A 27,488-nucleotide genomic window follows, 5' to 3' on the forward strand; every position below is an offset into this window, starting at 1 on the left:
TGCACTTTTAAAGGTAAACAAAATATAAGCTTAAAACAAAATATAAGCTCATTTTTTATTCATTTTTTTTAACCTTTTATTAGTTAAAAAAAAATACAATGTAAGATAGCATTTAATGTGGTGGTCCTGCATGACATTAAATGTTACCTGATATTTTAAATATATTCAGAGTACTACTCCCTTATTCTTTTAATTTACTATTTCTCAGTTACTGATCAGGGAATCATCCAATGATAAATTTTTCCAATTTGTTGTTTTGCTTGTTGCTTTTAGACCTTATCAAAAGACTTTAAATGTCTAAACTTCTTACATCAAATACAGTTGCATAAAATCTTTTTTTAAGAACAACTGTAGTGTTTATGCAGCTGTTAGAACACCCATAACCAGAAATTGGAGCTTAAGTTTAAGGTGGTGTAAGAAGAGAATTGCTAAAGAAAGGTTGAAGCAAGTAATTTTTAGTTATAAAAGTAATAACAAATAGAAAATGCGAAATCTGATAAATCTAGTAATTGCTTTGTTGTACCAAGGTTGCAAGGTAGCAGTGGGAGTGTTGGTTTTTGGGCCTACATTATTTTTGATGTAGCAGGTATGTGTAATATTTATGCAGACTGAATCAATCTACACACCTACATAGAGATGCTAGAGATGGTTCTATTATTAGATTTTAAATAAATAATACTATATAACCTATGATAAATATAATTTTATAAACTAACCAATATATCTGCAAAAGTTTTATTTATGGTATATTTTAATTTGATTAATTCTATCAAAGATCCCAAATGGTATAAAAACTTGTTACAGAAATGTTAGCACTAACCAAAACAATTTTCAGAACATGCAAAATTTACACACAAATGGTTGTATAAAAATAAAGCATGCATACCTTAATATTGATATCCAAACCAACTGTTCAATATCAATGAAATCAATAAAAATTTTGGAACTAAATATTAATGTAAGAACAATTTCAAATTAAACTTTGTTTCAAATAATGATACACTGATATATGGTATATATATGTATATATATATATATATATATATATATATATATATATATATATATATATATATATATATATATATATATATATATATATATATATAATGTATATATAAATAATGATACACGTATATATTTAAATGAATTAAAAAGAATAAAAATGAAAAGTAATATTATATAGTTATATGGAAAGTAATAAATTAAATTTAAAAAAATTTCACTTTTTTAATACTGAAACTAAATAAAACGTGAATAAAATAGAAACATTGATACATTTTAACTACTGCATGTGTGTTTTTTTAAGTTCTATGAAAGCTCATACAGTTTTATTTTGTTAAGATATTCTTATAACCTAAATTACTCTTAATTTGCAATCAATTTTTTTATTGTTTTAATAATTTATAAATTGCCTGCATTCTGTTACAATAAGAAAATAAAAAACAGTGTTTATAAGCAGTAAAAATTTTTATAGCTCTTTGTCAAATTTTTCATCAAATAAGTAATGTTAAAAAATGATTAGTTGGTGTAAAAATCTAAGGACAACGCTCGTCTAAAGAATTTTTTCACAATGTAATAATTGCTTGTTATGTATGTATTCTTGTAACACTAACATTACAACCATATGCTTGAAAAAAATGTAAAACCAAATTTTGAATTTAGTAAGCGATTTTTTTAATGAATAAACAGATAGCTCGTACAAAAACCAAAAGCTCTTGTAAGAAGCTGTTAAGAGGGGAGCAACTTGCATGACTGGCCTTGTTTGTTTTTTTGAAGAGCCTTGACACTGCTAACTGTATATTTTGGCATATATCTACAGTTTTTTGGTCTTCTTACAAAGTTGTTTGTAACATTAAATTGTTTAATACATATTTCATCAGAAAAAAGAACTTTAGACCAATTTTCTCCAGTCCAATTTTTGTAGCGCTGACAAAATGTTTTTTGATCTTTTAGGTTTTTTAATGATAAAAAAGGTTTTTTTGCTGGCTTGCATGCCTTCATTCTGAAATCAACCAAAAGCCTTCTTCTAACTGTTCGGTCACTTACTTTTTTCTCAATAAAAATTTCTTTTGAAATCTCGTGTGCAGATAGCCGTGGATTTGCATGGCTGATCCGGCCAATAAGTTTGTCAGTTCTTAAGGTGGTTGCTCTGGGCCTGCCTGATCTCATCTTTGAAGTAAAATTTAATTGGGGCTCTTTTTTATACCTTTTTAAAGTTCTACTTACAGTTGATAATGAACAACCAAGCTTTTCAGATATTTCTCTTTGAACTAAACCTAATGTAATGCAGCAATATTTCCTCTTTTTTTAGGTGAAAGTTCTGGCATAATATAGCTGATAAATTGCTTATTAATAATAAAAAACGATAATAAATTGCGCAGTATACAAATATGTAACTATAAGCATATTGCTATGTAAAAACAAAAGCATCAAACTTTCAAAATTTATACTTTAGATCAAAAATAAATTTTTTTGGTCGTTAAATGTTTTGTTCCAAGACTTTTGGCCACTACTGTATATATATATATGTATATATATATATATATATATATATATATATATATATATATATATATATATATATTATATATACTGTATATATATTATGACTTATGTGTATATATATATATATATATATATATATATATATATATATATATATATATATATATATATATATATATATATATATATATAGCATAAGTCATGAAACTGACTTGTGCAATAATTTATGTAGCAGAGAAATGTATAGACTTTTCCAGAACATCGTGTAACACTGTGTGCCGTCAGCCAGGACATTGATGTCGCGATGACATAATTGTTCGGGAAGCTTCTGTAGAGTTATAAAATTTTCTTCAGCTGTTTTGCTATCTGCTATAAACTGATATATAAGTGAGGTGTTCAAAGCGGGTAGTTGAGTTTTAATTATCTTAATTTTGGTGTCAACATTATTATTGCCTTATTTTAATTATTGCGCATTCTCTATAGTTTAAGTATAAAGAGATCTTTGTATCATTTGGTAAGTTACATTTAACTCTTTTGCAAATTATAATTGAGCATATAATATTTTAGTAGTGTCTGCCTTTTTCATTTTCTATAATCGTTATTTGCTAATAATGATTATAGAAAATGCAAATATATTAAGGATAACAGTTCAATTGAAAACTTAATAACAGTTTCTTTAGTTTGTTACATAATTAATATTGACGTTAAGGCCTTTCCTATTTCAGTTGCTGAGTAGAAGACAACATGTTGTTCAAGAAAAGCTCTTCTAACACGGAGAAGAACAAGGAAACCTGGACAAAGTATTAGTCCATCAAAAAGAGGCAACGTGGCAATTTATGAAGTACCCTTGTGCAAATGGAGTCGCATGCCTCTGAAAAACCACATCATTGGACGCATCAAATTTCTTGAATCCACTGCCAAAGAATGGAGAGAGAGGATGGGTTTAATTGCTGAAGAGCTTAAAGACCTATGGAGCAAAATGTTGTACTTCCAGCATGTATCTGATCAAGCCATTTGTGCAAAACTAGCTAAACTTCTGAACGACTCCGAGCACTGCAGGAAAAAACAAAACTTTGATTCATTGAATGAACTGTTTGACATGACCAATGTGAAAGGCAAATGGTTGTGCAAAGGTCACATTGGTTATTCGACTGGCAAACCTGCTAGTGGTAATACCATCCACCAATCCAAGCGAAAGAGGGCAATGGAAGCAACTGTGTTCACACTTACCAGCTTAGCGCTACCTGATTGTTCCGAAAGTAGCACATACTCATCCGAGAGCAGTACAGACAGTCCTTGGGAGGATGACAATGCAGCATCAAAGAGCAAAAGGAAGCATAATCCAACAGGCATTGCAAGATGTCTTGTTACATGCTCAAAGCTGTTGTCCCACGGAGCAGCAGTGGTGTGCCGCCAGCTTTCTGGTGAGGGCATTGAAATCCCAACCCCATGTCAATCAGCAATCCACAAGGTTATCTACACGACAGCTGCTCAGGTGAAGAAAGACTTGGTTAGCACGCTTCATCTGGAGAAGTGGAGCATACACTTTGACGGCAAACACATTGAGGGCTTTGAATATCAGGCCATGGTCCTCAAGAATGAATCTAAAGAAATTAAGTTGACTGTGCTAAAATTTAAAGATAGGTAAGCTCAAACAATTGCAGAAGGACTCCAGGATGTGTTAGAGGACACAATGTGCTGACACAACAAACGTGAATAACGGCAAGAAGACAGGCAAATGCAGCAAATGTTTGAAGAGAAAGGTCACCCCAAATCCAAGTTCATCAGTTGCCAGCACTATGTACTAGACCCCGTTCTTTGCGTTGTCATAGACAATGAGCTCCATGGGTCGACTAAATCATCAAACATCAAGTATTTCTTTTGTGCAGGATTTGATGAACAATTACAATAAATTGAAAGCAAAAGCCTTCAGCAACGGTAAAACTGAGATTAAGGAAACAGGCGGCTGGAGAGATTTCATGAAGTTTCTCACTCGCGTCTTCCGTCACTTAACTGAGAGGAATGAGATCTCCTTCGTGAATTTCAAACAGATCCCAAATATTAGCGATGCATGCTGGAGCTTTCGTGCCGTTCTAGCCCTTCATGCGTTTATTCTAATGCCAGAAACCCAGATCAGGTTGAGTAAAATTTTTTTATTCATTTCTTACTCATGGGCTGACCATTGGTTCAGCAGTCAATTGTTCCGCGTTGAAGATTTTGAAGAACTATCTGAAGCTCTGAATGACTACCCAAAAGATCTCAATTGCTTGAAAACCCACTGGAAAACAGATGACTCTCCAAGCAACATTGCCCTCAGCAACCAGTGCTGCGAGCGTGCCATCAAAGTTATGCAAAAGTTGCATGACTCCTGCCACAACAAGAACAACCTCCCACTGAGATACATCCTCTCTAATGACATTATTGTGAATATTTGACTTCCTTGTGCGTTTGATGATTCTATATTAAGTTGTATGCATGTGACTCTACAGATTGTGTTCAATTTTGTATCTGCTTACAGTGACTTAAAAAATTTGGCCAAAAAGCTAATAAAAAAAATTCTTAAAATCATTTTGTGCGTGAGGTTTTTTTATCAAATCGCCTTGAATGTAATATTTTATTTAATCTTAAATGAAACCTCATCAAATTATGATACAGGGAAATGAAGTTGTATAAAATTGTCTTATATGGTAGTCGAAAAGTTTCTTCCATAAACTGTAGTTTTAAAGAGAGCACTAATAAACCAGACCAGAAAAAATTTAAAAATCTTATAAAATTTTTCAGTACATACATCGACTATCAAATAGCCTGACCCGCCACAGAATGCTGCTACATCGACTTTGGGTTTGGCATGGGGCAGCAATCTTTTTTTTCATTATTCTTCATTTTTTTCTTCTTTTACTAAAAAAGCTGTATGCTATAAAGATAAGCAAAACTAGAGAGCAAATGCTTATCTAAATATGCTATAGAAGTTATATATAAATTTATATATATAAAAATATATATGTATATATATATATATATATATATATATATATATATATATATATTTATATATATTTATATATATATTTATATAAATATTTATATATATATATATATATATATATATATATATATATATATATATATATATATATATTAGTAGAAAATCACTTAACTAAACTTTTTTCCATTTGACACTGTGTTTCATCAACAAAGATTTATCAGTTTTCTGATGAATCTTTGTTGATGAAACACAGTGTCAAATGGAAAAAATTTAGTTAAGTGATTTTCTACTAATATATAATTGCTCTGTTCTTTTAAGAACATTGAGCACTCTATTGTATAGAATACTTTTTAAAGTTGTTTAAATATATATATATATATATATATATATATATATATATATATATATATATATATATATATATATATATATATATGAATATATATATATATGAATATATATATGTCAACCTCGTTTTTGTAACAAACTCTAAAAAAATTTAATTAGGAAAAGGTGAAAATATGGATAACACGAGTCCCATTGTCCTGGCTGCTGTCATAAAAGATTTTTTCAGGTCAATGCCCGACAGTCTTATTTCATCTTCCCTATATGAAAGTTTAGTAGCAACTAAATCGGCTGCAAATACAGAAATACGTCTAGATGAAATCAAAAGGTATTATTTTTATTTTTATTGTGGGTATTTTAACTGTGGGACATTTGGATTTTTATTTTATTAGTATCAAATTTCTTTAGACAAAGTTACCTTTTTTTCAGAATTTTTCAACAATTACCCAAAGAAAATTATGATCTGGCATTGAAATTTATAAATGTTTTGTATCATATACAGAGATTTTCAGAAAGAAATAATATGAATTCATATAATTTATCAGTATGTGTATCCCCTAGTATTATGTGGCCCCCGCCCCCGTTGGCAATCAAAATGGAAGCTACGGAACAAACCAGTGGGACAACAGATTTTGTTTCCTTTTTAATTGATAGTTATTTAGCAATTTTTGGATCTGAAAATGAATATATTCTTGGGACCGAGGAAGAAATATTGTTTAATGATGGTCCTGGTGAAGATTCTGATTCTGGAACGGATCAAACGATTTATCGATTAAAAGATGAAACGGATTGGGAAAAGTATGACTCAGAAAAAGAAATAGATATACCAAGTACTCCTATAGACATGATTTCACCTACGAAAAGTAATTTAGATTCTCCGTTTGCTTTAAGTGATTCAAGCATTTGTACAATTGACTCTGACGAAGTAAAACAAAATCCTGTTAATCATGTTTCTGCATTGGCCATGAAACCAATGTTACAAGCGTCCGATAAGCCCGAGTTAAGTGAAAATAGTCGATGTGACATTTCTGACAGCGAAAACACTGACTTTAATGAAATATTTCAAAGGAATTTGCTTCGACATCCAAAACATAAACGTGTTTTAAGTAGCATAACCACCAGTGCGGAACTTATTGAACACAGAAGAAACTTGAAAGTAGATGATCAAATTTTAGATCAAAAAGAGTTTTGTAAAAATTCAAAAAGTTCGCAAGATTTAAAAAATAATTCAGAAATTGTTCCTAAAAAATATGTAATTTCTCATCCAGTTATCAAACATTTCTCGACAGAATATTCCGTAACACCCAACGTGATATTTCACTCTGTTGACAGACGTCGTCAGCCTGCTGTTCCTTCTTATGAGGAACATATACAAAAAACTCAAACAATGCATCGCATAACAAAAACAAATGTCCGCAAAAAATCAATTCCTCCTGATCAAGTTTTACAGTTAAATGTTGAAAATTATGTTCCCCCTGTTCCCCCTATTGTAGAACATACAAATGTACATCCTTTGCGACATACAAACTCACCTTTTATACAGAGTAATACATCATGTGAAGTTAGCCATAATGAAGTTTCAAATATTACTAATGAAAGTAATTCAGATGTTTCTTTGCGACATACAAACTCATCTTTTATACAAAGTAATAAATCATGTGATGTTAGTCATGATGAAGTTTCAATTTGTAATGAAAGTAATTCAAATGATAATTTGCGGCATACAAACTCAACTTTTATACAAAGTAATATATCATGTGATGTTAGTCATAATTCAAATATTTCTTCTGATGTTAGTCATAATTCAAATATTTCTAATGAAAGTAATTCAAATGTTTCTCAGCGACATACAAACTCACTTTTTATACAAAGTAATAAATCATGTGATGTCAGTCATGATGAAGTTTCAATTAGTAATGAAAGTAGTTCAAATGTTCCGAAAGACAATAAGTCACCTATATTAACATTTACTAGTACAGACCCCGATTCAACTAACATAAGGCCGGTAGCAATCGAATCATTGATTGCAACTTTTCAACAGTTTTCTTCACCAGTTGAAAAAAAGACGAAACGACCATCAGTTGAACGGCAGAATAATTCCTTGCGTATAATCAAAACATGCGATGTTGCACAATTTGAAAACGAAAATGGTTCCGAAAAAAATTATATTGAACGGTCATTAAATTGTGTGACAACTTATAACGCAGTTTCTGTAGCTTCAAAAGAAGAAAATCATAAAAATACTGTTTTACCAGAACCGAAAATAATAACAAATTCAACTAATCGTGTGTATTTATCATCTAGACTAAATGCCCTTTCAAATAACCAAAATAATGTACCGAATTTGATAGATAATGAAATAGCATGTTTTAATGATGCGGATTGTCTGAATGATAACAATAAAAACAATAACGATGAAAACGGTTTCGATGATAAACATATAACGCCATCCCTTCCAGTATTTATCAACAACAATTCACATCAACTGAATAATAGTAATCCTTTTTCTTTAAAATTAAAATCTGAGGTTAAGCAAAGCCCACCTAATAATCAGGATTTTCGAACCCAGTCTTTACAACTTAAAAAAACTTGCTTGACACAACCACCTAAAAAAATTGACCAATTAACGAATTGTAGTCTTATAAAAGAAAGTCAAAATAAAATAATAACGGCCAGAGAATTAAGAAGAACCAATAGACGATTAAAAAAAGAGATTCGAAATGCTTTCAACGACGGTAATTTTATTTACAAATATTCTGACGGACACAAATCTTCAGAAGACTTAAATAGTTATAATTCATCTAATTGGAAAAGTGAAAACGATAAATTTAACCCATATGAATATAATGATAATAATAACAGAATTACAAACTCTCACACGAGTTTATTGACTCAGGATGAATCGTATGTATAGCATATACTCGAACACACACATACACACAAAGGCATATATATATATAGAGAGATTCAATAAATTATAAATTGCTTCTATTTTTTTTTCTTTAGAATTAATACTAAATGATTTTGGGTAAAATTTTTAACTTAAGGCTTGAGAACCGTTTCAAGTTAAAAATTAATTGTATGAATACTTTGCTTTGAGCATGTGCTTTAAAGCACATGCTCAATGCAAAGTATTCATTGTATTGTCAAAGTATTCACCACTAAATGCCATAGATGCACTTTTTTTGTGTTTATTTTCTAGTTTAGTAACTTTTATTCTAGACCAATAATTACTTTGTGTTTCTCATTTAACGATTGCTTCAAGTTTTGAATTTTTACCACTCAACATAATCAGGGGTAACCTGGGCTAGGTGAAACAAGATTCATCTCTAATAACTAACTAAATCTGATGTTGTAGACGGTGAGATGTAGTGTTGTAGACGGTGTAATGTAGTATTGTAGACGGTGTTATGTACTGTTGTAGACGGTGTGATGCAGTGTTGTAGACTGTGATGCAGTGTTGTAGACTGTGTAATTACAGACATTTTAGGTTTAATAATAATAAAATCTTTAGGAATGAAAAACTCTAAGAGTTTTTGGAGTATATTCTTCTTCTCGTCTTTTTTCAACATTATCAGCTAAAGCCAATGCAACAAATTTTATAGCAGGAACATGTCCACCTAAATAGTAAACATATAACAGACAAAGGTTTTTGTTTCTCCTCTTCATTTATTTTAGTTTTTCCAAACTTAAATGTTGCTTTAGCAACAATTATAAATAGGTGATTCAAACGCTACAGAAGTTCAGTTAAGCTTAATCAAATTGACTGATGATGTGTCAATCTTGTCAACAATCTCAGCCCAAGCTCTTTGTAAACGCACATAATTTTTTTTGGACACTTGCTCTCAGTGCTAGTTATTGCAGTCATTATTGTATGTTCTATACGTAAATCAAAAATATGGCCACGATACATACACTAGACGAGACTAGTGTTAAGGATAGTTGATAGGATTTTAATTGCTCCAGTAAATTTTCTAGTGTTAGATCCATTTGTGTTGCAGCAAACACCAATGATATTGTGGCCAACATTATAGTAATCCAAGAAATTAAGGGTTAAATGAGTCTTCTCTGATCCGGTTAAATTTGCTGCCTGCACAGTGTCAAGCAAAAAAACCCATAACCATTTTACCCATTATTACCAATAACATGAACCTTTCATGTTATCGGTAAAGTGTAATTATACATTTTTGCGAACTCTTATAATTATTATAATAATATAACTATATAGTTTTTTTAAATTAAGGATTAGAATACTTGGCATTAGGACTAAGCTAATACGAAAACAGTCATCCACAACACACTTAAATTTTTGAAATATGTAATAATAGGTATTAACTGTCGACAATTATTTTGAAATAGCACCTCTAGGTCTTTAAGAAAAGACGATATTTTGCTACTGTTAACCCAATCAAACTCGTCTCCGTGACAGTCATGCTTGTGAATGTATTTTCCAGACAGCCACTGATTAAAATTTGATAGGGAATAAAAACTAGGTTGCTTAGGACATAAAAAAAACTCATAAATATATGTAATGATGATGGAGGAGTTTTGTTTATCATTCTAACTTGTGGATTCTCATCAAAATAAATAAACATTTTTCAAATAACATTTTTAAGAGTTCATGTGTTTACAGTCTTTTTACTTTCACAATATAAACATGCATGAATTCCACCATGGCCAGATAATCCCATAATTATGTTAGTCAACTTTAAATTCCACGCGATATGAAAAGTATCAACACATATTTTCAATGAACAGCCTCTTCCATTAATTGATACTCGTACTATAGAAATATAGAAAGTAAGTGCTGTCGCACTTACAATGTTCATAACAAAATCAGAAGAATCTTTTACTAAAACCAGATTTTTATCAATTTTATATCAAAGCAACCTGTTCTGTTCTGTGCAGACCTTGTTCCATTACCATTGACATTAGGTTTTTTACAGCGTTTGATTTACAGCAGTTGTTCTCCAAGTCACGACTTAACATACATTGTTAATTACAATTTGAGCATAACAATATCATGTTATTTTTCATAAACCTTACACTACCTACAAAAAATTTATATTATCTATTACACAGGTCAACAAAAAAATTTTTTTTTCTGGTGCCGAGCAAACAAATTTTAAAAATGTTATTCATTTGTAATAAAAATAAGTATTGTGTGTATTTTTGGTGAATAACATTCTGTTGACTTTTTTTTAAGAGTCTTTAGCATTTTTTCACATAATTTTTTTGTCAATAAATTTTAAGGAAAAATATTTATGTTTTCTAATATCTCTATGAAAATACGCTTCTTTTGAGACCCAGGTTGACATACTTTTGAATAACTTTTTTTTCGGCAGTATTAGGGACTTTACCCTAAATACTTAAGATTTGAACCTAAATATCTTTACAACTTGACCTGATGGTAAAAAAAGAGTTACATATTTGAAATCAAAATGAGAAAGGCTATACAAAAAACAAATTGTTTGCTCGGTACCAGAAAAAAAAATTTTTTTTGTTGACCTGTGTTATAGACAAATATTTGGAATAAATTTTTATTATGTTTTTTAAAAAGTTAGAAGAGCTCTGATAAATCTCTAATATTGTAACAATATCAGACTATTGTTTTTAGCAACTCCAATTAAACATTAATTATTCAGAATTGAAATTTGATACGCATTTTTATACTTTAGCAGATATTTTAATGTTATATTTTAGCAGATGTATTTAACTTTTAACTAATCTTTTCTATTTTCTGTGTACAAGTATGTACAAATTAATTTTTTAATTTCCACATATTTAAGAAGAATAAGCTGCAGTTTCTTTCATGTACCCAGAGTATACATATGTTTTTCATGTACCCAGAGTATAATTATGTATTATTTTTTTAATTGTACCTTGGACTTTTTTTATCTAGCAAACACAATAATAACTATTTATGTTCATTTTTATTATTATTAAAATTATAACAATGTTAACGAGAATTTTAATCCATTACTAAATTAAAAGATATTTTAGTTTTTAGGCATTAAATGCGCGATATTTAAATAGGTTATTTTTAAAGCAATTAAATTGTTAAAAAAAAAAAACGTATTTTGAAAAACTAAATGTTAAATATATTAAATCTTCTACTTAGAAGGCATCCGTTAAGTATGAATGCAGTAAACTTACTTATCCTTTTGTATCCTTTTTGACCCCTATCCCTTTTGTACGTAATGCTATTCTTTCAAAAACCGCATCCCTCTGCGTACGAACGCACTATTTATAACTAAATCCTCCTCCCTTCTCCTTCTTAAACGTATACATTTTTAAAACATTAAAAGCAAAAAACTAGTTAATAAATAATCTAGTCCATAAAGTATAACAAATTTTACTTTATGGGTTAAAGGTTTATAGTCATTAATTGATATTAGAAGGAGTCCAACAACGCTCCATATGATGCTAGTCTTGGTACCATGGTAGAAATGAGAATTACTGAAGACAATATTTTTTGTTGATAATAAAAGACAAATTTCTAGCAGCAAAGCTTTTTTTTTTTATTTAGCTTATTTAGGTACTCCTAGAAGTCCTTACGGTCTTATCACAGAGCTCCGCGGGAGAGCATTTAACTAGAAGTTCACGCCTCTTTCCTTCCCAATGTCACTTATTGGATCGTCCAATAAGTGGCCGTCGAACCTCGGACCTCTGGGTTCTGAGCCAGAACTCTAATTACTACGCCACGGCTGCTCAAAATTATTTTAAAATTTTATATAACGTTTTAACCCCCCTTCCCTGCACCCCAGGATTTTAAAAATGTTCAATTCTTAATTTTTGAATAAAAATCTAAATGGCTTTTTTTTTTTTTAAATTGAGATTTTAACGGTTTTTAGATTTTAACGAAACTTTATCGAGATTTTAACGGTTGAAATAATAAATAAAAAATCTAATAACATTTTAACAAGCTGCTGCTATAGGCTGGATGAACTGAGTACTCAGCTCATCCAGTCGGCGGCCGATAGCAAATATTTTAGTACATAATTTAAAATTAATAAAAAACTAGCTAATGAAAGAAAAAAATTAAGTAAATAAGAAAAAAAACATGCAATAAGTAAAATCATTTTCTTCTCAAGCAAAACTAAGGTTTTAGAATTTCTATTTATTTCGTCATTTTACACATTTTACAATGTTATCTATAAATTTAAACAAATATATATAATTACAAGCTGACTGGGGCAAGTAGAAGTCAAAATGACCTATCATCAAGCCCCTTTGTGAAATACAAAAAAAATACAATTAAATTTTACATCTTCCAATATTACATAAAAGAGTGAAATTAATAAGTTTAAGAAAAAAAAAAAATTTGGTCAGAAATTTTAGAAGGTTAAAAAAGAACTTAAAGTTAAAAAAAGAACTTAAAGTTAAAAAAAGAAGAAATTTAAGATAAAGTTAAAATATAAAATAACAAATAAAAAATTACAAATCTGTACATATTCGTTTTAAAGGAATGAATGTTTTAAATGTATATCAACTAAATTTTTTTAATATTTTATGCTTCTAGTTTAATTTTTTTTTACTAAACTAACTTACTGACATCAACGACTGGGGGGGCTGTCAACAACTGAGTGGTAAACCACCCAGTTGTCGACAGCCCCTCCAGTCGTTGATGTTTTATCACTTAAAAATATGCTGAGCAAATACTAACTAAAGTAAAGTGCTGAAATAATGAATGAAATGATCTTCTATTTTTTTTGTATATATGAAAGAATTTTGGCTATCATAAACATAAAAATAAACACATCTTATGTGTTTATTTTTATGATTTGAGGCAAAATAAGTTCCGTTAAAACCCTCAACTCTTAAGAATAACTTTCGTAACTGATTTCAGATAACCACAAGAAACGCATGACAACTGTAATGCAATTGAAATTTTTTCTTTGACACGGAAATAGATGAGATGAATATACAAACCTTTAAAATTAAAACACAGAAAAAAGGGGTGGGGTAGAAGAAGTGTCGAAGACTGGAAGACATTTATTATGTTTTCCAGTATTCGACAAAAAAAAAAAATAACAAAAATTTACTATCATTACTTTATCGCATAATAGGGGTTCTGAGCCACAATTTAGTATTTTATATGATTTTCGCCTGTGATTCATGTTTGAAATTAACACTTCAATAAGTTATTGAATTTTATACCAATCTTCGACAACACCGCATTCAAGTCAAAAAGATGGGTCGGAATACATTCTTGACTGGTACAGGTGCTGGTATAAAAATACTATTTTATCCCTTATTTTTTTATGTATATTTGATAAAAGGAATCTCCTATAGATAAACAGAAATTGGCTTTTTAAATTGGTTGATATAGGACTTGAATGCCTGAAGAAAAGTGGTTAGTTATTAAATACTATTGATTCAAAAACCACGATTTTGTTTGTCATTTATTTTCTTGCAATTTGTTTTAACTTATAGTTTTGAACATTGGTCTAGTATATATTATCTATGAGCTATAATTTTTTTTTTATTTCATTAGGTATTCACTCTTCAGAGATATCCAAATATAGTTACGCGCACCAGCAAGCCTTTAAATCCAGCAACAATGAATTTTAGTAAGCAAGTTGTGCATAAATAGATTTTATACATAAGAGCGTACTTGACATAAAATAATATTCTTGACACAACAAAAAAGGCGAGTAGGAATTTTAATATAGATGAATCAGTTTTTCAATTTTCAACAAGAATCAAGAGGGTTCTCGCAGAGAAGGGCTTTAAAATGTCGATTATGCAACATCAACAAATACAAAAGAACGTGTTACAATACTTGGTAAGTTTAGCTTCTCTATTTATTTATTTTTTTATTTTTTTCATTATTATGCTTACAATCAAGCTTAAAGCTTAAATCTATGCAGTGTCGTCTCGGACAGGTGTGTAGGGGGTGTCCTACCTCTCCAAACCTGTTATATGTGCATTTGAATTAGCACATTTGTACATTTAGTACTTGAGTTGGCAAGTTTTGATGTATAGTTGGCAAATATCAAATATTGAGAAGCTTTATGTGTCTCTAGATGGTAAAAAACACATACAACACCCCCCAATGAGAAACCTCATAAGAACGGCCCTGGACCTGTGTCTAATAAATCTTCGCTACGCCTAATGCTTTTATTAAGATACTTTACATTAAATTTCATTCAGCTTGATGCTTATTTTAAAGTTTGGGTTCCATTAAGATCTATTTCTTTTTTTTTTTTAGTAAACATCGGTGCTGACGGGTCTCTCCCTCCACCTTAAATTATTTACGCAAATGTAAGAGTTCTGATGAATGTGTACGAGGTATTTCCAGAAACACTTGCTGCAATCGGGAAAAGTGAGTCTGGTTATATATATATATATATATATATATATATATATATATATATATATATATATATATATATATATATATATATATATATATATATATATATATATATATGTATATATATATATATATATATATATATATATATATATATATATATATATATTATTTTTTTTTTTTTTGTTATTCACCTCTTCAAGGCCGATAAGGCCACTACAGATGAGGAGGCTACTTAGTAGTGGTTATAACCCTCTCTTAACTCTATAACTCCGAAACACGAACCTTGACGAACAAGGCCGCTGCGCGTAGAAACAAGTTGAGCGCGGTACTACCAGAGACGTGGTGGATCGAACTCGGAACTTCTTGCTTATGAAGCGAGCGCTTTACCACTACACCACTACTGCATTAAAGAGTAAACTACTGCGAGCGCTTTACCACAACACCACTACCGCATATAAAGAGTAAACTTTTATATGAACACCAAGCCAATGCTTTTGATAGATGATTTTTTGCCATCAAAATACTAAGACCAGTCGTTGTCTGGTCAAGCAAATATGAATCAAGAATGAATTATCATCTTGTGAAACAGCTGGGGCCAATCTCCAAATTCATCTTATTTTGCTCCAAATACTACAAATTTTTTCCAACCTCTTGTATTGGGATGCTTGCTCCTTTAAAAGAAGCACGGAACATCTGTGTTAAAGTATGCAGAGCAAAGAACAATAATAAGTACATTACTATAGGAAATATTTACTCTAGTTTTCCTTCACCTTTATTGTTTTGCAATAAGCAAAGAAAAAATCATAATTTTATTTAGAAAATGTGGCATCTATTCCTTTAACCTAGAAGCCCCATATTAAAGCAAACTAACAAAAGAGATTGAGCATTCATGCAAGATGTTTTTGTTTGCAGGTGTTTTGCAAGGAAAAAGATGGAGTAAAGCATGCAAGTAGATCCCATTCCAAAGCTCAATGCTAGAACTCAAACCTATCTGATAAATATTGCGCCAATATTATAGAATCACTGGGAGCAGACGCAACAATAAAGTTGTAAGTTAATTTTACACATTAAATTTTCAAGCTATTACTCAAACTTTTTTAAATAAACAATAGTCATATAAACATTCAATTTATTTAAATGTGTACATATTTTTTACAGATGTTCATTTGGATGCTGTGATTCGGTCATTAGATTTTAACGTTTAGAATCGTTGCGCTTTTCCACTAGGGAAAATGGTTTAACTATTTACAAAGAAGAAATACAAATAGAATATCAACGAGCCATGTAGAGGAAAGAAGCCATATAAAGAAAAAAAGCTATGTTGACGGTTATATTTATATTTCCGTTAAATTCTATTAAAATAGCATAGCCTATATTAAGTTGCATGAACTCTGTAAATGTTTGCCCTGACACTCCTATTTAATATTGCCTTCTTGCTTCTTTTTTTTTACCCTTTAGGCGCAATCAAGGAAACTTTCTTACCTCCTCCTGCCTTAACTCCATCAGCATCGCTTTCTAAACGAACAGTTATAAGCAAAGCCTTATTGCATCATAGATGGTCTCCCTCGCCAAAGAAGACTGTTCCTAAAGTTAGGAAAGTTGCTCAAGAACTCCATGCAACACCTATCTTGATAACGCCTCAAGTAGTTTCCGTGTTAGGGGATATCCGACAAAAAAGGAAAAAACCTATAACTGTCAAAGAAATTCGCAAACAAGTCCAATTGGCAACTGCAAAAAAGAAGAAAAACACGCCTACGTCTAAGTACGAAAAACACACCTACAACTCGTGTTAAAAGAAAATTAAGCTGTGGCGCGAAGAAAACCACCAAAACAAAGCAAAATAAATGTAAACTATAAAAAACATACTTTTTCGTTTCGCAACTTATTATTAAAGTACCTAACATTTTAAAAATTTTTAAGAAGTTTAAAGAAGTACCTAACTTTTATACTAATACTTTTATATAAATTTTTAAGTGTCGAATACTGGAGAACAAAAACGTCAATCCTAAAATGTTGTCCAGTATTCGAATTTTTGCCACTTTGGGGGCTATAACTCCTTTATTTATTTTTGGATATCATTCACTTTAAGTGTATTGTAAATAGCAACTATCCCTTCATACAATAAAACTTTAAGATCGATCATTTATGAAATAACGAATGAGAAATTATTATTTATGTAAGGCTAGGTAAATAAAAACGTCTACGACTAGGTGGTTTAATTTATGCTTTCAAACAGAAACTTAAAAAATTATATATTTGATTGAAAATATCTTCAATTATTTTTAATCGCTTTTTGTAAATTGTTTCGTCGAACATTTTACTTATTTTTTAAACTTTTTATATTAAATTATTATTTCACAACAGACATAAAAATTTATAAAAATTGACCATACATTGTAAAGGACTTCATAATTAGATCCTCATAAACCTCTGGAAGCCCTGAAGTCCCGTTACTAATAAGACAGGCCTGCAATGGTTTTCCTCTTTGAAATCTGAGTAACGTTTTTTATAGTTTCTGATGTGCTGATTACGAGAAAAATAATTAAAAAAGTTCATCACGTCAGGATTTTTTGATATGGAATATTTAAGATTTTGCTTTAAAATGTTTGAGCGCCTACCTTTTGAAATGTCTAAAACGTTATTAATTTACTTCAGCTCAATTTTTATTTCATATAATTAGTGTAAGGGAACATAGAAATTAACGCCAAATAGTAATTTGTTAATGACTACATAATAAGTATTAGTAATTCGCATTAAACATGTCAAAAACGGGTCATTTTGGCTTAATTTAGTAATGAGCTCATTATTACATAATGATTTGGTAATATTAACTAATTGTTGTGAATATTATTAGAAAAGGATGTAATTAAGATAAACCAAAGGATTTTTGTATAAGTACCCGCACTGATTTAGAAATTTAACAGTTGAAGTGCGCATCTTGCAACATAAACTTTAAAATGGCATCGCGAAGTTGTTTAAACTCTCCTAATTGTTTCTGTTATATTTGCGGGAAATTTATGGCGATAAAACAACGAAACAGTATTACAGACTTTGTAAAAAATATTTATAAAAGTTATTTTGGACTCGTTTTAAGTAACCAAGACAAAACTTGGGCACCTCATAAAATTTGTACGACTTGTTTATTAGAACATCGCAAGTGGTCAAAAGGACAGAAAAATAGCTTCAAAATCGTTTCGCCTGTGCTATGGAGAGAGCCTAACGACCATGTTAAAGATTGCTACTTTTGTTGTTGTGACATAACTGGATACAATTCAAAAAATAAAAGGGACATAAACTATCCAAACGTGTCATCAGTTACGCCTGCAATATTTGGCAATTCAAAAATGGTGCAGCCCCCAATTCCAGCTCTACAAATTGAAAATTCTGACTGTGATATAGAGGAAGAGGATGTACACCAATCTGATCCTGAATTTCATGGAGATTCTGACGCTTGTCAGCTCTTTTCACAGTCACATTTAAACGACTTGGCAAGAGATTTGAATCTTCCCAAAGATGCAGCGGAACTCCTCGGATCACGATTAAAAGAAAGAAATATGCTGGCACCTCGTACTTCATTTTCATGGTACCGTCACAGAGAAAAAGATTTTCTTCCATTCTTCGCTGAAGATGAAGATTTAGTGTTCTGTAAAGATATTCCAGGCTTGACGAAAATGTACGACATTGAATACGATCCTAACGAGTGGAGATTGTTTATTGACTCCTCAAAAAGAAGTTTGAAAGCAGTTCTTCTGCATAATGGGAATACATATGCCTCGTTACCTGTTGCACATTCTGTCCATTTAAAGGAATGTTATAAAAGTTTGGAAAAGCTTTTGACTAATATAGCTTATGAGCAACACGGTTGGATGTTGTGTGGAGATTTGAAAATCATAAGCATGCTACTAGGCCAACAAGGTGGTTATACAAAATACCCGTGCTTTCTTTGCGAGTGGGATAGCCGGGATAAACAACATCATTGAACCAAAAAGGAATGGACTCCAAGAACTGAACTAACACCAGGATTCAAAAACGTACTTAAACAGAGTTTGGTTCCCAGAGAAAAAGTTTTACTGACACCATTGCACATCAAATTGGGTATAATGAAGCAATTTGTGAAGGCTTTAAATAAAGAGGGGGAAGGCTTCAAATATCTGCATTCAGTTTTTCCATCTTTATCAGAAGCTAAGATAAAAGAAGGAATTTTCGTCGGCCCTGATATTAGGAAATTAATGTCGGATGAAAAGTTTGATGAAAAACTTAATGATATCGAGTTGCAAGCATGGCAGTCATTTAAGGAAGTGGTGACAAAATTTTTGGGGAACAATAAAAGCTCCGACTATAAAGAAATAGTGGCCAAAATGATTTCCAATTTGGGTGTAATGGACTGTAATATGAGCATTAAACTTCATTTCTTAAATTCTCATATTGATTACTTCTCAGAAAATCTAGGAGCCGTTAGCGAAGAACAAGGCGAAAGATTTCACCAAGATTTGAAAGAGCTTGAAGTCCAGTATCAAGGAAGATGGAATACCAACATGATGGCGGACTATTGTTGGTTATTGAAGCGCTACGATCCAAACCGGAAATTTAAGCGAAAATCGCACAACCGAAGCTTCCAGGAGAAAAAGACCAGGTTCCACAAATGAAATTTAAATGTTATTTAGGAAGTTATGACTCTCATTTTGCAGGCCTGTGTAATATTGCGACTATTTTTCAACATTAAAAACTATTTTTGATATATAGTTATAAAGAGTAATAAAAAAAAAAAAATACATGATAAAAATAAACGTTTGAAAATCCAAAACAATAAGAAATAATAAAATAACATTAAATAAAATAAGAGTATATTTTAATAATTTTATTAATAAGAGATAATAATGTCAAAAAGTTAGAATAAAACATTTTTCAGAACTTTAAATTGATTTTGTTAAAGATAAAAAAAAAGATGATAAAGATGAAGTTGTAACTTTTTGAACTCATTTATAATGCATCCAAGGCTTCTATTTTATTTACAGACTCACAGATAGACAATAGGGTGCCAGCCAAATTTCTGAGTTTTTTAAGATGGCATATTTAGCTTTCTTTTACACAGATTTCTAGTAGAATATGAATGCTCTAGTCTACTTTTTAAGAAAAGGTTTGTATCGGAAGAAGTCTTTATTTAGAAAGGCTCTACGGGAACCATCACCTGCGAGTCTGCACATTTCTTTTTTTATTTTGTTTTACAAAAAGTACTTGTATATTTATTTAATTTTTTTTCAACATAATTTTTTCTTTAATCTTTAGAATCTTATCACGGCGATCTTCTGATATTTAACAGTTTCAGAAGTGAAAGTGAAAGTTAGTGGTAGTGAATGTTAATGGAAGTTGGTGGAAGCGAAAGTTAGTGGAAGCGAAAGTTAGTGGAAGCGAAAGTTAGTGAAAGTGAAAGTTAGTGGAAGTGGTATACCACTTCCACTAACTTTCATGGTAGTGGAAGTAACTAACATAGTAGTGGAAGTGGCATACCACTTCCACTACCATGGTAGTTAGTGGAAGTTAGTGGAAGTCGGGATATATTTGTAATCCGTCGGATTACAAATATATCCCGAATTTCGTGCAGATATTTTGTATTCCGTCGAGATGTTTTTATACTCCGTCGGGATATTTTATTTTGATGCTTTATTTATAAGACTACATCAGAACACAATAGGCACATTTCCACCAACCAATATTGAACCAAAATGTTGCCATAGGGTAGGACTATGATATGAGTGGAACAGATTTTTCATAACTTTTTGTCACCACCACAACAAGATGACCAAAAAACAGGAGTCAAATTTTTTATCTTTTTATTGAAAAATTTTTTTGTTTATATAATTTAATTAAAATCTATTCCATTTATATCATAGAGTGTAATATGGTAAATACTTCGTGAAAGTTTCATAGAAAAATATTATACGGTTCTCCAAATATATTGGCCGGCGTGCACAAATTGCTATTCTAAGAAAAATACGATTAAATACAGAACGACTTTATTCATAAAATAGATAAAAAAAAAAGTAAACCAAAATTTCAAAATCCACCAGGTACATAAGCCTTTTCAATTATTTTGTTATTTTTTTTCAACTTTTTGGCACTTAATATTTGCCGACTTGACTCAGGGTTCATTTTAACTTCAAAGCTTCTTATTATTTCATTATTTAATGCTTTGCATCCTGCAATCATATGAAAGTCTTGTTTTATGTACAGTTTTTAGTTTTGTATTAAAATACAGTTGCCTCCAATATTAAAGTAAGCTACAGCATAAAATATATTAATTTCTAATGGGAAAAGCAAGACGAATGTTTGTTTTGGTATACGGTCCCAAATCATTCTATTAAACGATTCGTTAGCATTTTGTATTTTACCATGCAAACATTTTTGTAATTCACTGTCTTTTCATTTTTGTAACGCACTTCTCTTCAAATATATATATCTTACTTTCATATTAAAGGCCATTGGTAAACCCATTCCTGGCTTATGTTGCTTTATTTTTTTTATCAGCATTATATTTGCACTAACCTTGGTAATTACGTATGCTTAGAAACATAGAACGTTCTCCATTGTGCACAAGCAGTTAGATTAGACTTTTAGAGACCGTGAGTAAATTGCAACCTTTACAATATCTGGAGATGACTTCAACATCTATCACTTTGCCATTAACAGTAAAAAAGACTCCGTTCAGCGATGAATTTCTTTTTTTGTACCATGTACAAAAAAAGAAATTCATCGCTGAACGGAGTCTTTTCTACTGTTAATGGCAAAGTGATAGATGTTGAAGTCATCTCTAAATATTGTAAAGGTTGCAATTTACTCACAGTCTCTAAAAGTCTAATCTAACTGCTTGTGCACAAGCAGTTAGATTAGACTTTTAGAACGAAACCATCGCAAGATACACAAATATTAGTCAGTGCCATATATTTTTTGCAATTTATTTGCAGCATTTATCATGGTTTGTTCTGCTACAGTTTTAACATCTGTTACAATTACTTTTAGTAACTTTTCAAAATTTTTTTGGTCATAGGCTTGTCTAAATTCATAATTGTACAAAACGTTTTTATGCCTGTTTATCCATAGTCCAATAATCGTATGCAATAAACTATTTGCTTATTAATATCAAATCTTTCAAAATTGTAATCATTGATAGAGATGTAAAACTGACGAAGATACTTGCAATCTTTTTTCAGACACTTAAGATATAACAAGATAAACCATATTGTTTATTATATCTTTCGCCAAATGAGAGTGTGGGACTATCACATCATAGATACAAAAAAGAACTCAAAACAGAAATTAAAACAGCAACATCAATGATACGATAGCCAGATATACTAGGTTTCAAAACAAGTGAATCTTTTAAGTCTTCAACTTAACGAGATGAAGCGGACAAACGTCGAGTTTTCAATACTTGGGTCCGAAACACAAGTGTAGCATTTAAATTTATTAGTTGCAACTCAATAATTACGCTATCAGAAACACAATCAATAATAACAGATTTTATTTACACAATCAATATTAGCGGATTAACATTTTCACTAATAAAATTAAGCTGATAAAATAACACAATAACTGACTCAAATTTTCTTGCTTGATGTACCAACCTTTACAAAACTTCTAGAATAATTCATAAAGAAGCTGTTCAAGCTTGTACATAATTATTATAACACTTTTTTTGGTGATATTAATGATGTATACAGTTAATCAAATGCGTTGCTATGGCATTGCTAGAGATATTACTTCAAAGTATTTCATTTAAGATAGTTATAGATTAATATGCTACTTTATAAACATTTTTTATGATCCTACATAGGTAAAAGTAGTTCAAAATTAGGACTTTTTTTTTTTTGTTGAAAATTTTGAAATTTTAAGGGGGATAGCCCCTTAAATAACAAAAAAAAAATTTTTTTAATTTGACGTCACCTTTATAAGGTTTCTTTTACGTAAATGTGAAAAAAATGAAGTCTAAAAATTTGTTTTAACATATTACCCATTGTCTAAATTTATACCATCGTACATTGGAGAATAACGGCTTCAAGGACTTTTCTATCAAATTTTTTAGCCTCCATTTTAAGTGTTTTGCTTTATCCCATTCAATATCCTCATTTCAATTTACTTTATACAAAGCTTATACAGACTGGTTTAACTTGCTTTCAATCAAAAAATTTTGGTATTGTTAAATTTTTGTTCGTGTTTGGAGTTTAGATTCACCAACATACACTTTGGGAACATTTGATGGAACAGCTGATTATGCTGGTGCCTATAATCCGGCGAATATTTCAAATAAACTATTTAGTATTGAGAGAGTTTGTATGATCTGATGTTTTAAAGTATGTATGTATGTATTCATTTTTAAATCAGACAAGCAAAACAATGCTATCATTTTGGATAAAAAGATTTGACGAAGGAATATTCAGATTAATAAATGATCAAAAGTTTAAACTTAAAAAGTTGTAACTTTTAGTAGGGAACTCAAGAACTTTTCATAACATAATGCGATTCATAATCTAAATGTCACTCAATGAGTTTAAAGTTTAATGATGTATTTTAACTAAGTTTTTTGTATTTATTCTTTTTTATTATAAATATTATTACAATTAATAAAACAAACAATAAACTCTGAAATGAACTCAATAGGCTTTGTAAAAATCTTTTTAATGTTTAGTTGCGAATTTTATTAAAATTCTGAATGTATGTGATTTTTTTTTTAAATATTGTTAAAACTTAAGTTTAATAATTATTACTTGATGTCTGTAAAGAAGTTAAGCGCAAAATATTTATCAAAATAAAGAAATAAAAGAAAAAAGGTATACATTTGTGTGCTTGCGTGTGTGTGTGTGTGCGCATATGTCTGTTTTTTTTTTGGTTTTTTTATTACATGCTAAGACAAAATCGATTGTTAGAATAATAAGTTGAAAAAGTAAATAGATTTCTCGTACATATATTGCACTTATGTTGTGCATTTATCTTACATTTGCCGTACATTTATTATACAATGATTTTGTAAATTATTACAATTATTATTGTATTAAAATAACCCGATCTATTTTTACAAAATCTGGTACATCGATAAAAAATTTATATATATATATGGAACCGAAAAAACAATCAGAATAAAAATATGATCAAAAAACTTTTAATGAAAAAAACTGAAAGTTTGATGGTTATGTTTTTCTCATAATAAGGTATAATCAGAGGAAATTCTATATACGAATATAACTTAAAAATCGCCTTCTTTGGGGGGATGGGGGAAGGGGTATAACACCCCCCGTAAAATCGCCTCTGGGTATAATAAATGATCTTTTATTGAGTTTTCCTGGCGCAATAAGGTATGTAAATGTACCTCATGTTGCCAGCATACCCACAGGGATTTGGTTATTTTTGAATGTAAATACGTTTTTTATACTACAATCTTGAAAATTGTAAAAGAACGAAAGTAATTGTAAAAAAATACTGCCCTGACATCTTACTTGCACCATCTGTGGAGAAAATTTTCTTACTCATAAGATCTAAAAGAATACCAATGAAATAATTAACCATTGTTTTTGTGATAAACGTAACTAAAAACCTCTTCCATGACTTCCAGGAACATGCCTATTTCGACTTATACTCAGGTTTCTCATTTATGACAAAAAAGTGACTCAAAATGTAGCTTTGACTGGTATGTACAAGGCGTTAACTTACATGTTAACGCCGTGTACACATTGACAAAAACTTTTTCAACATTTGAAAAAATGATTGTCAATGTGTTTTCGAGGAAAGAATATTTATTTTATATTTTCACGCTTACCCACCAGCTCACATGTTATTAGTTTTCACACTGGCCCACCGGGAAATTTTCCGGTATTTCAGTAGTCCACCTCGCTATCTCGGATCTAGATATTTTCCTTTACAATAATAATTTTAGCAAAAAAGTCGACGTTATTTTTTTACATGCTTGTTTTCCGTTAATTTGTTCAGAAAGTTTGTTAAGAATATTAATAGTTTTAGTTCTTATTAGAACCGTTATATTTGGTATTATTTGTAGTTTTGTGAATCAGTGTGGAATTTCTAATGTCACAATTATTTATATGATTCAAAACTTAAAAAAATAATAAAATAAGTATAAAAAATTACTGAACTTTCTTAAGAAGTTTTTGTATATCTTTGTTTTGGTTTCCAGTATTGTTAGTGGTACTTTTTTTTTACTTTTCTTTGGTTTACTAAGTTCGTAATTCCTCCCACTGAGTATTGTCCATTTTTTTAATAAACGTGTTTTGTGGTATACAATAGTTGTTAACAAAGTATAAGCTTCAATTATTAAATTAATTATATTTTCACAATGAAGGATTATTTGCATCGTCTTTTAAAAGTTATAATTTTATTAAAACCAAGCTTGAAAGTATTCTAAATTATTTAGTAGTGAATTCATTTTTGAAATTTAAAGATATTTTTTTTGATATTAAGTTTATTTTTTTAACTTTATAAGTTGCAAATAGTACGCGCATTTAGGCACGGAACGTCTACGGAGCATCGCAACATAAATTTGTTTTATTTAGCAAACATATGTTAATTTTGGTATGTAATTATTTATGTTTAGTTTAGTTTAATATGGACTCTTTAAAAGTAGCGGCAGAAAAAATAAAGAAAAGTCCACGTGCTGTCAGAAAGAAACTGGACAATGCTTTGCACAGAGAAAGTAAGTTGGAGTTCAATAATTCAAATTTATTACTACGACATATAAAAAATATTTTGAAAAAGTTCCGTTTAATTGATTCAGTGAAGCGCAAATGTTTGTATGAAATGAGAAAATAGATTACACCTGCAGAGCATTTCAAAGTCATAAAACTTTTCCATAACAAATAAAAATTGTTTGCTAAATTTTTATAAAGCAAATACTTTTATGGTATTCCCAATTTCAATGTCGGAAACAATAATGTAATAGATTCAATTTTTCTAATTAAACTTCTTGCTAGAAATAAATTTAACAAAAATTTTAACGTAAGTAAAAAGATTTTTAAAAAGAAATATCTAGTTTTTAACACAAGTATTTAACACAAGTGATTGTATTGCGTAAAAGATAAAAGGTTTTAAAGCTTGTAGAACCAACTTTATTTAAACTTGTAAAAGAATTTTATACAGCGTCAGCTCGGAATACAAGTCTCGTATCAAAAAATTTATTAAAACTATATATAAATATGTAATTATCTAACTAATGAAAGTTTAAAGTTATATAAATGTAAAAAATGATTTTCATATAACGTTACACAGAATATTTTTTTTTTAATTAAAATAATGTTAAATTTACATAAGTTAGAAAATTACATATTTATATATGATTAAAAAAATTATTGATACGACACTTGTATTCCGAGCTGACGACAAATAAAAATAAATTATTTGAGTAACATTATATTACGTCTATAAAATAAGACATATAGAAAAGATTCATTCATTATAAATGAGTTTGTAATTCATTTACAAACTTATTACGTATAGAATGAATAAGTTTGCAAAAATTGAACCAAATAGACTTTGGTCCAATTATGCGAAATACCAACTTTAGTTTTATTTTTGATAAACAATGAGGAGTGTTATCAACATCACTTGTTTCGGTGAACTAAAATGTTATTTGATACTTTAAATTTACATTTCGACAATATTAAAATCATTTTTGTATTATTTCTTACGATTCTATTTTTTTGACAATTTTACCACTCTTTGAGTTCATAGTACAGCTAGGAAGGGATTTTTATAAAAAAATGATCAAGGTTAGGGTCAGGGTTAGGGTTAGGGTTAGGGTGTGACAGTTAAATAATTTCAAAAGTATTTTTGATTTATTACTAAATGCATTAAAAATTAAAAGTTTTAATTATTTAGCCAATTGTCAAATAAAATTTCTTTTGGGATTTTAATAATTTAACTGAAATATTCTTATTAAATAAGAAAAAGCAGTAATGTCTACTATGAAATAGCCGCTATTATAAAAATAACTTTGTACATGTATTATACAATTTTTTAAATCATGTTAAGAATAACTTTGAACTTTGTATATTAAAGTTTTCTTTTTTAACTGTTATCAATATGAAAATGATTAGAAATAATACATAATAAAATATTTTTTTAATATTTAGTAGATTTTTAAAAACTTTATTTTGTTTTCCATGCAATTGATTTGTTACTTTCCATGTTATTGATTAGTACAGAATATTCTATTATAAATCAGGCCCGTAGGAACAAAAACTATATAGGGGCGGGGGAGGGGGTCAATACTACTGGTTAGGTCAAATAGTAATAGGTCAAAATTTTTGTCAAAGGAACCTGCTCCGA

General features: G+C 29.8%; 2 protein-coding genes across 16 annotated transcripts in view; both read left to right on the forward strand.

Moving 5' to 3' along the window:
* LOC100199718 (rho GTPase-activating protein 20) overlaps window positions 1-8,821 on the forward strand; it is a 65,519-nt gene extending 56,698 nt beyond the window's left edge. For all 15 annotated transcript variants that reach the window (XM_065794128.1, XM_065794129.1, XM_065794131.1 and 12 more), the window contains 2 exons: window positions 6,002-6,167; window positions 6,269-8,821. In XM_065794128.1, the coding sequence (XP_065650200.1) occupies window positions 6,002-6,167; window positions 6,269-8,753 (2,651 nt within the window). In that variant the 3' untranslated portion in view covers window positions 8,754-8,821. The remainder of the gene's footprint in view (window positions 1-6,001; window positions 6,168-6,268) is intronic.
* A 16,879-nt stretch (window positions 8,822-25,700) lies between these two features.
* LOC101234802 (low density lipoprotein receptor adapter protein 1) overlaps window positions 25,701-27,488 on the forward strand; it is a 30,450-nt gene continuing 28,662 nt past the window's right edge. Inside the window, exon 1 of the mRNA XM_065794137.1 lies at window positions 25,701-25,857. Coding sequence (XP_065650209.1) covers window positions 25,770-25,857 — 88 coding nt within the window. The 5' untranslated portion in view covers window positions 25,701-25,769. The remainder of the gene's footprint in view (window positions 25,858-27,488) is intronic.

This window comes from Hydra vulgaris, chromosome 03 (assembly GCF_038396675.1).
Source record: "Hydra vulgaris chromosome 03, alternate assembly HydraT2T_AEP".
NCBI lineage: Eukaryota > Metazoa > Cnidaria > Hydrozoa > Anthoathecata > Hydridae > Hydra > Hydra vulgaris.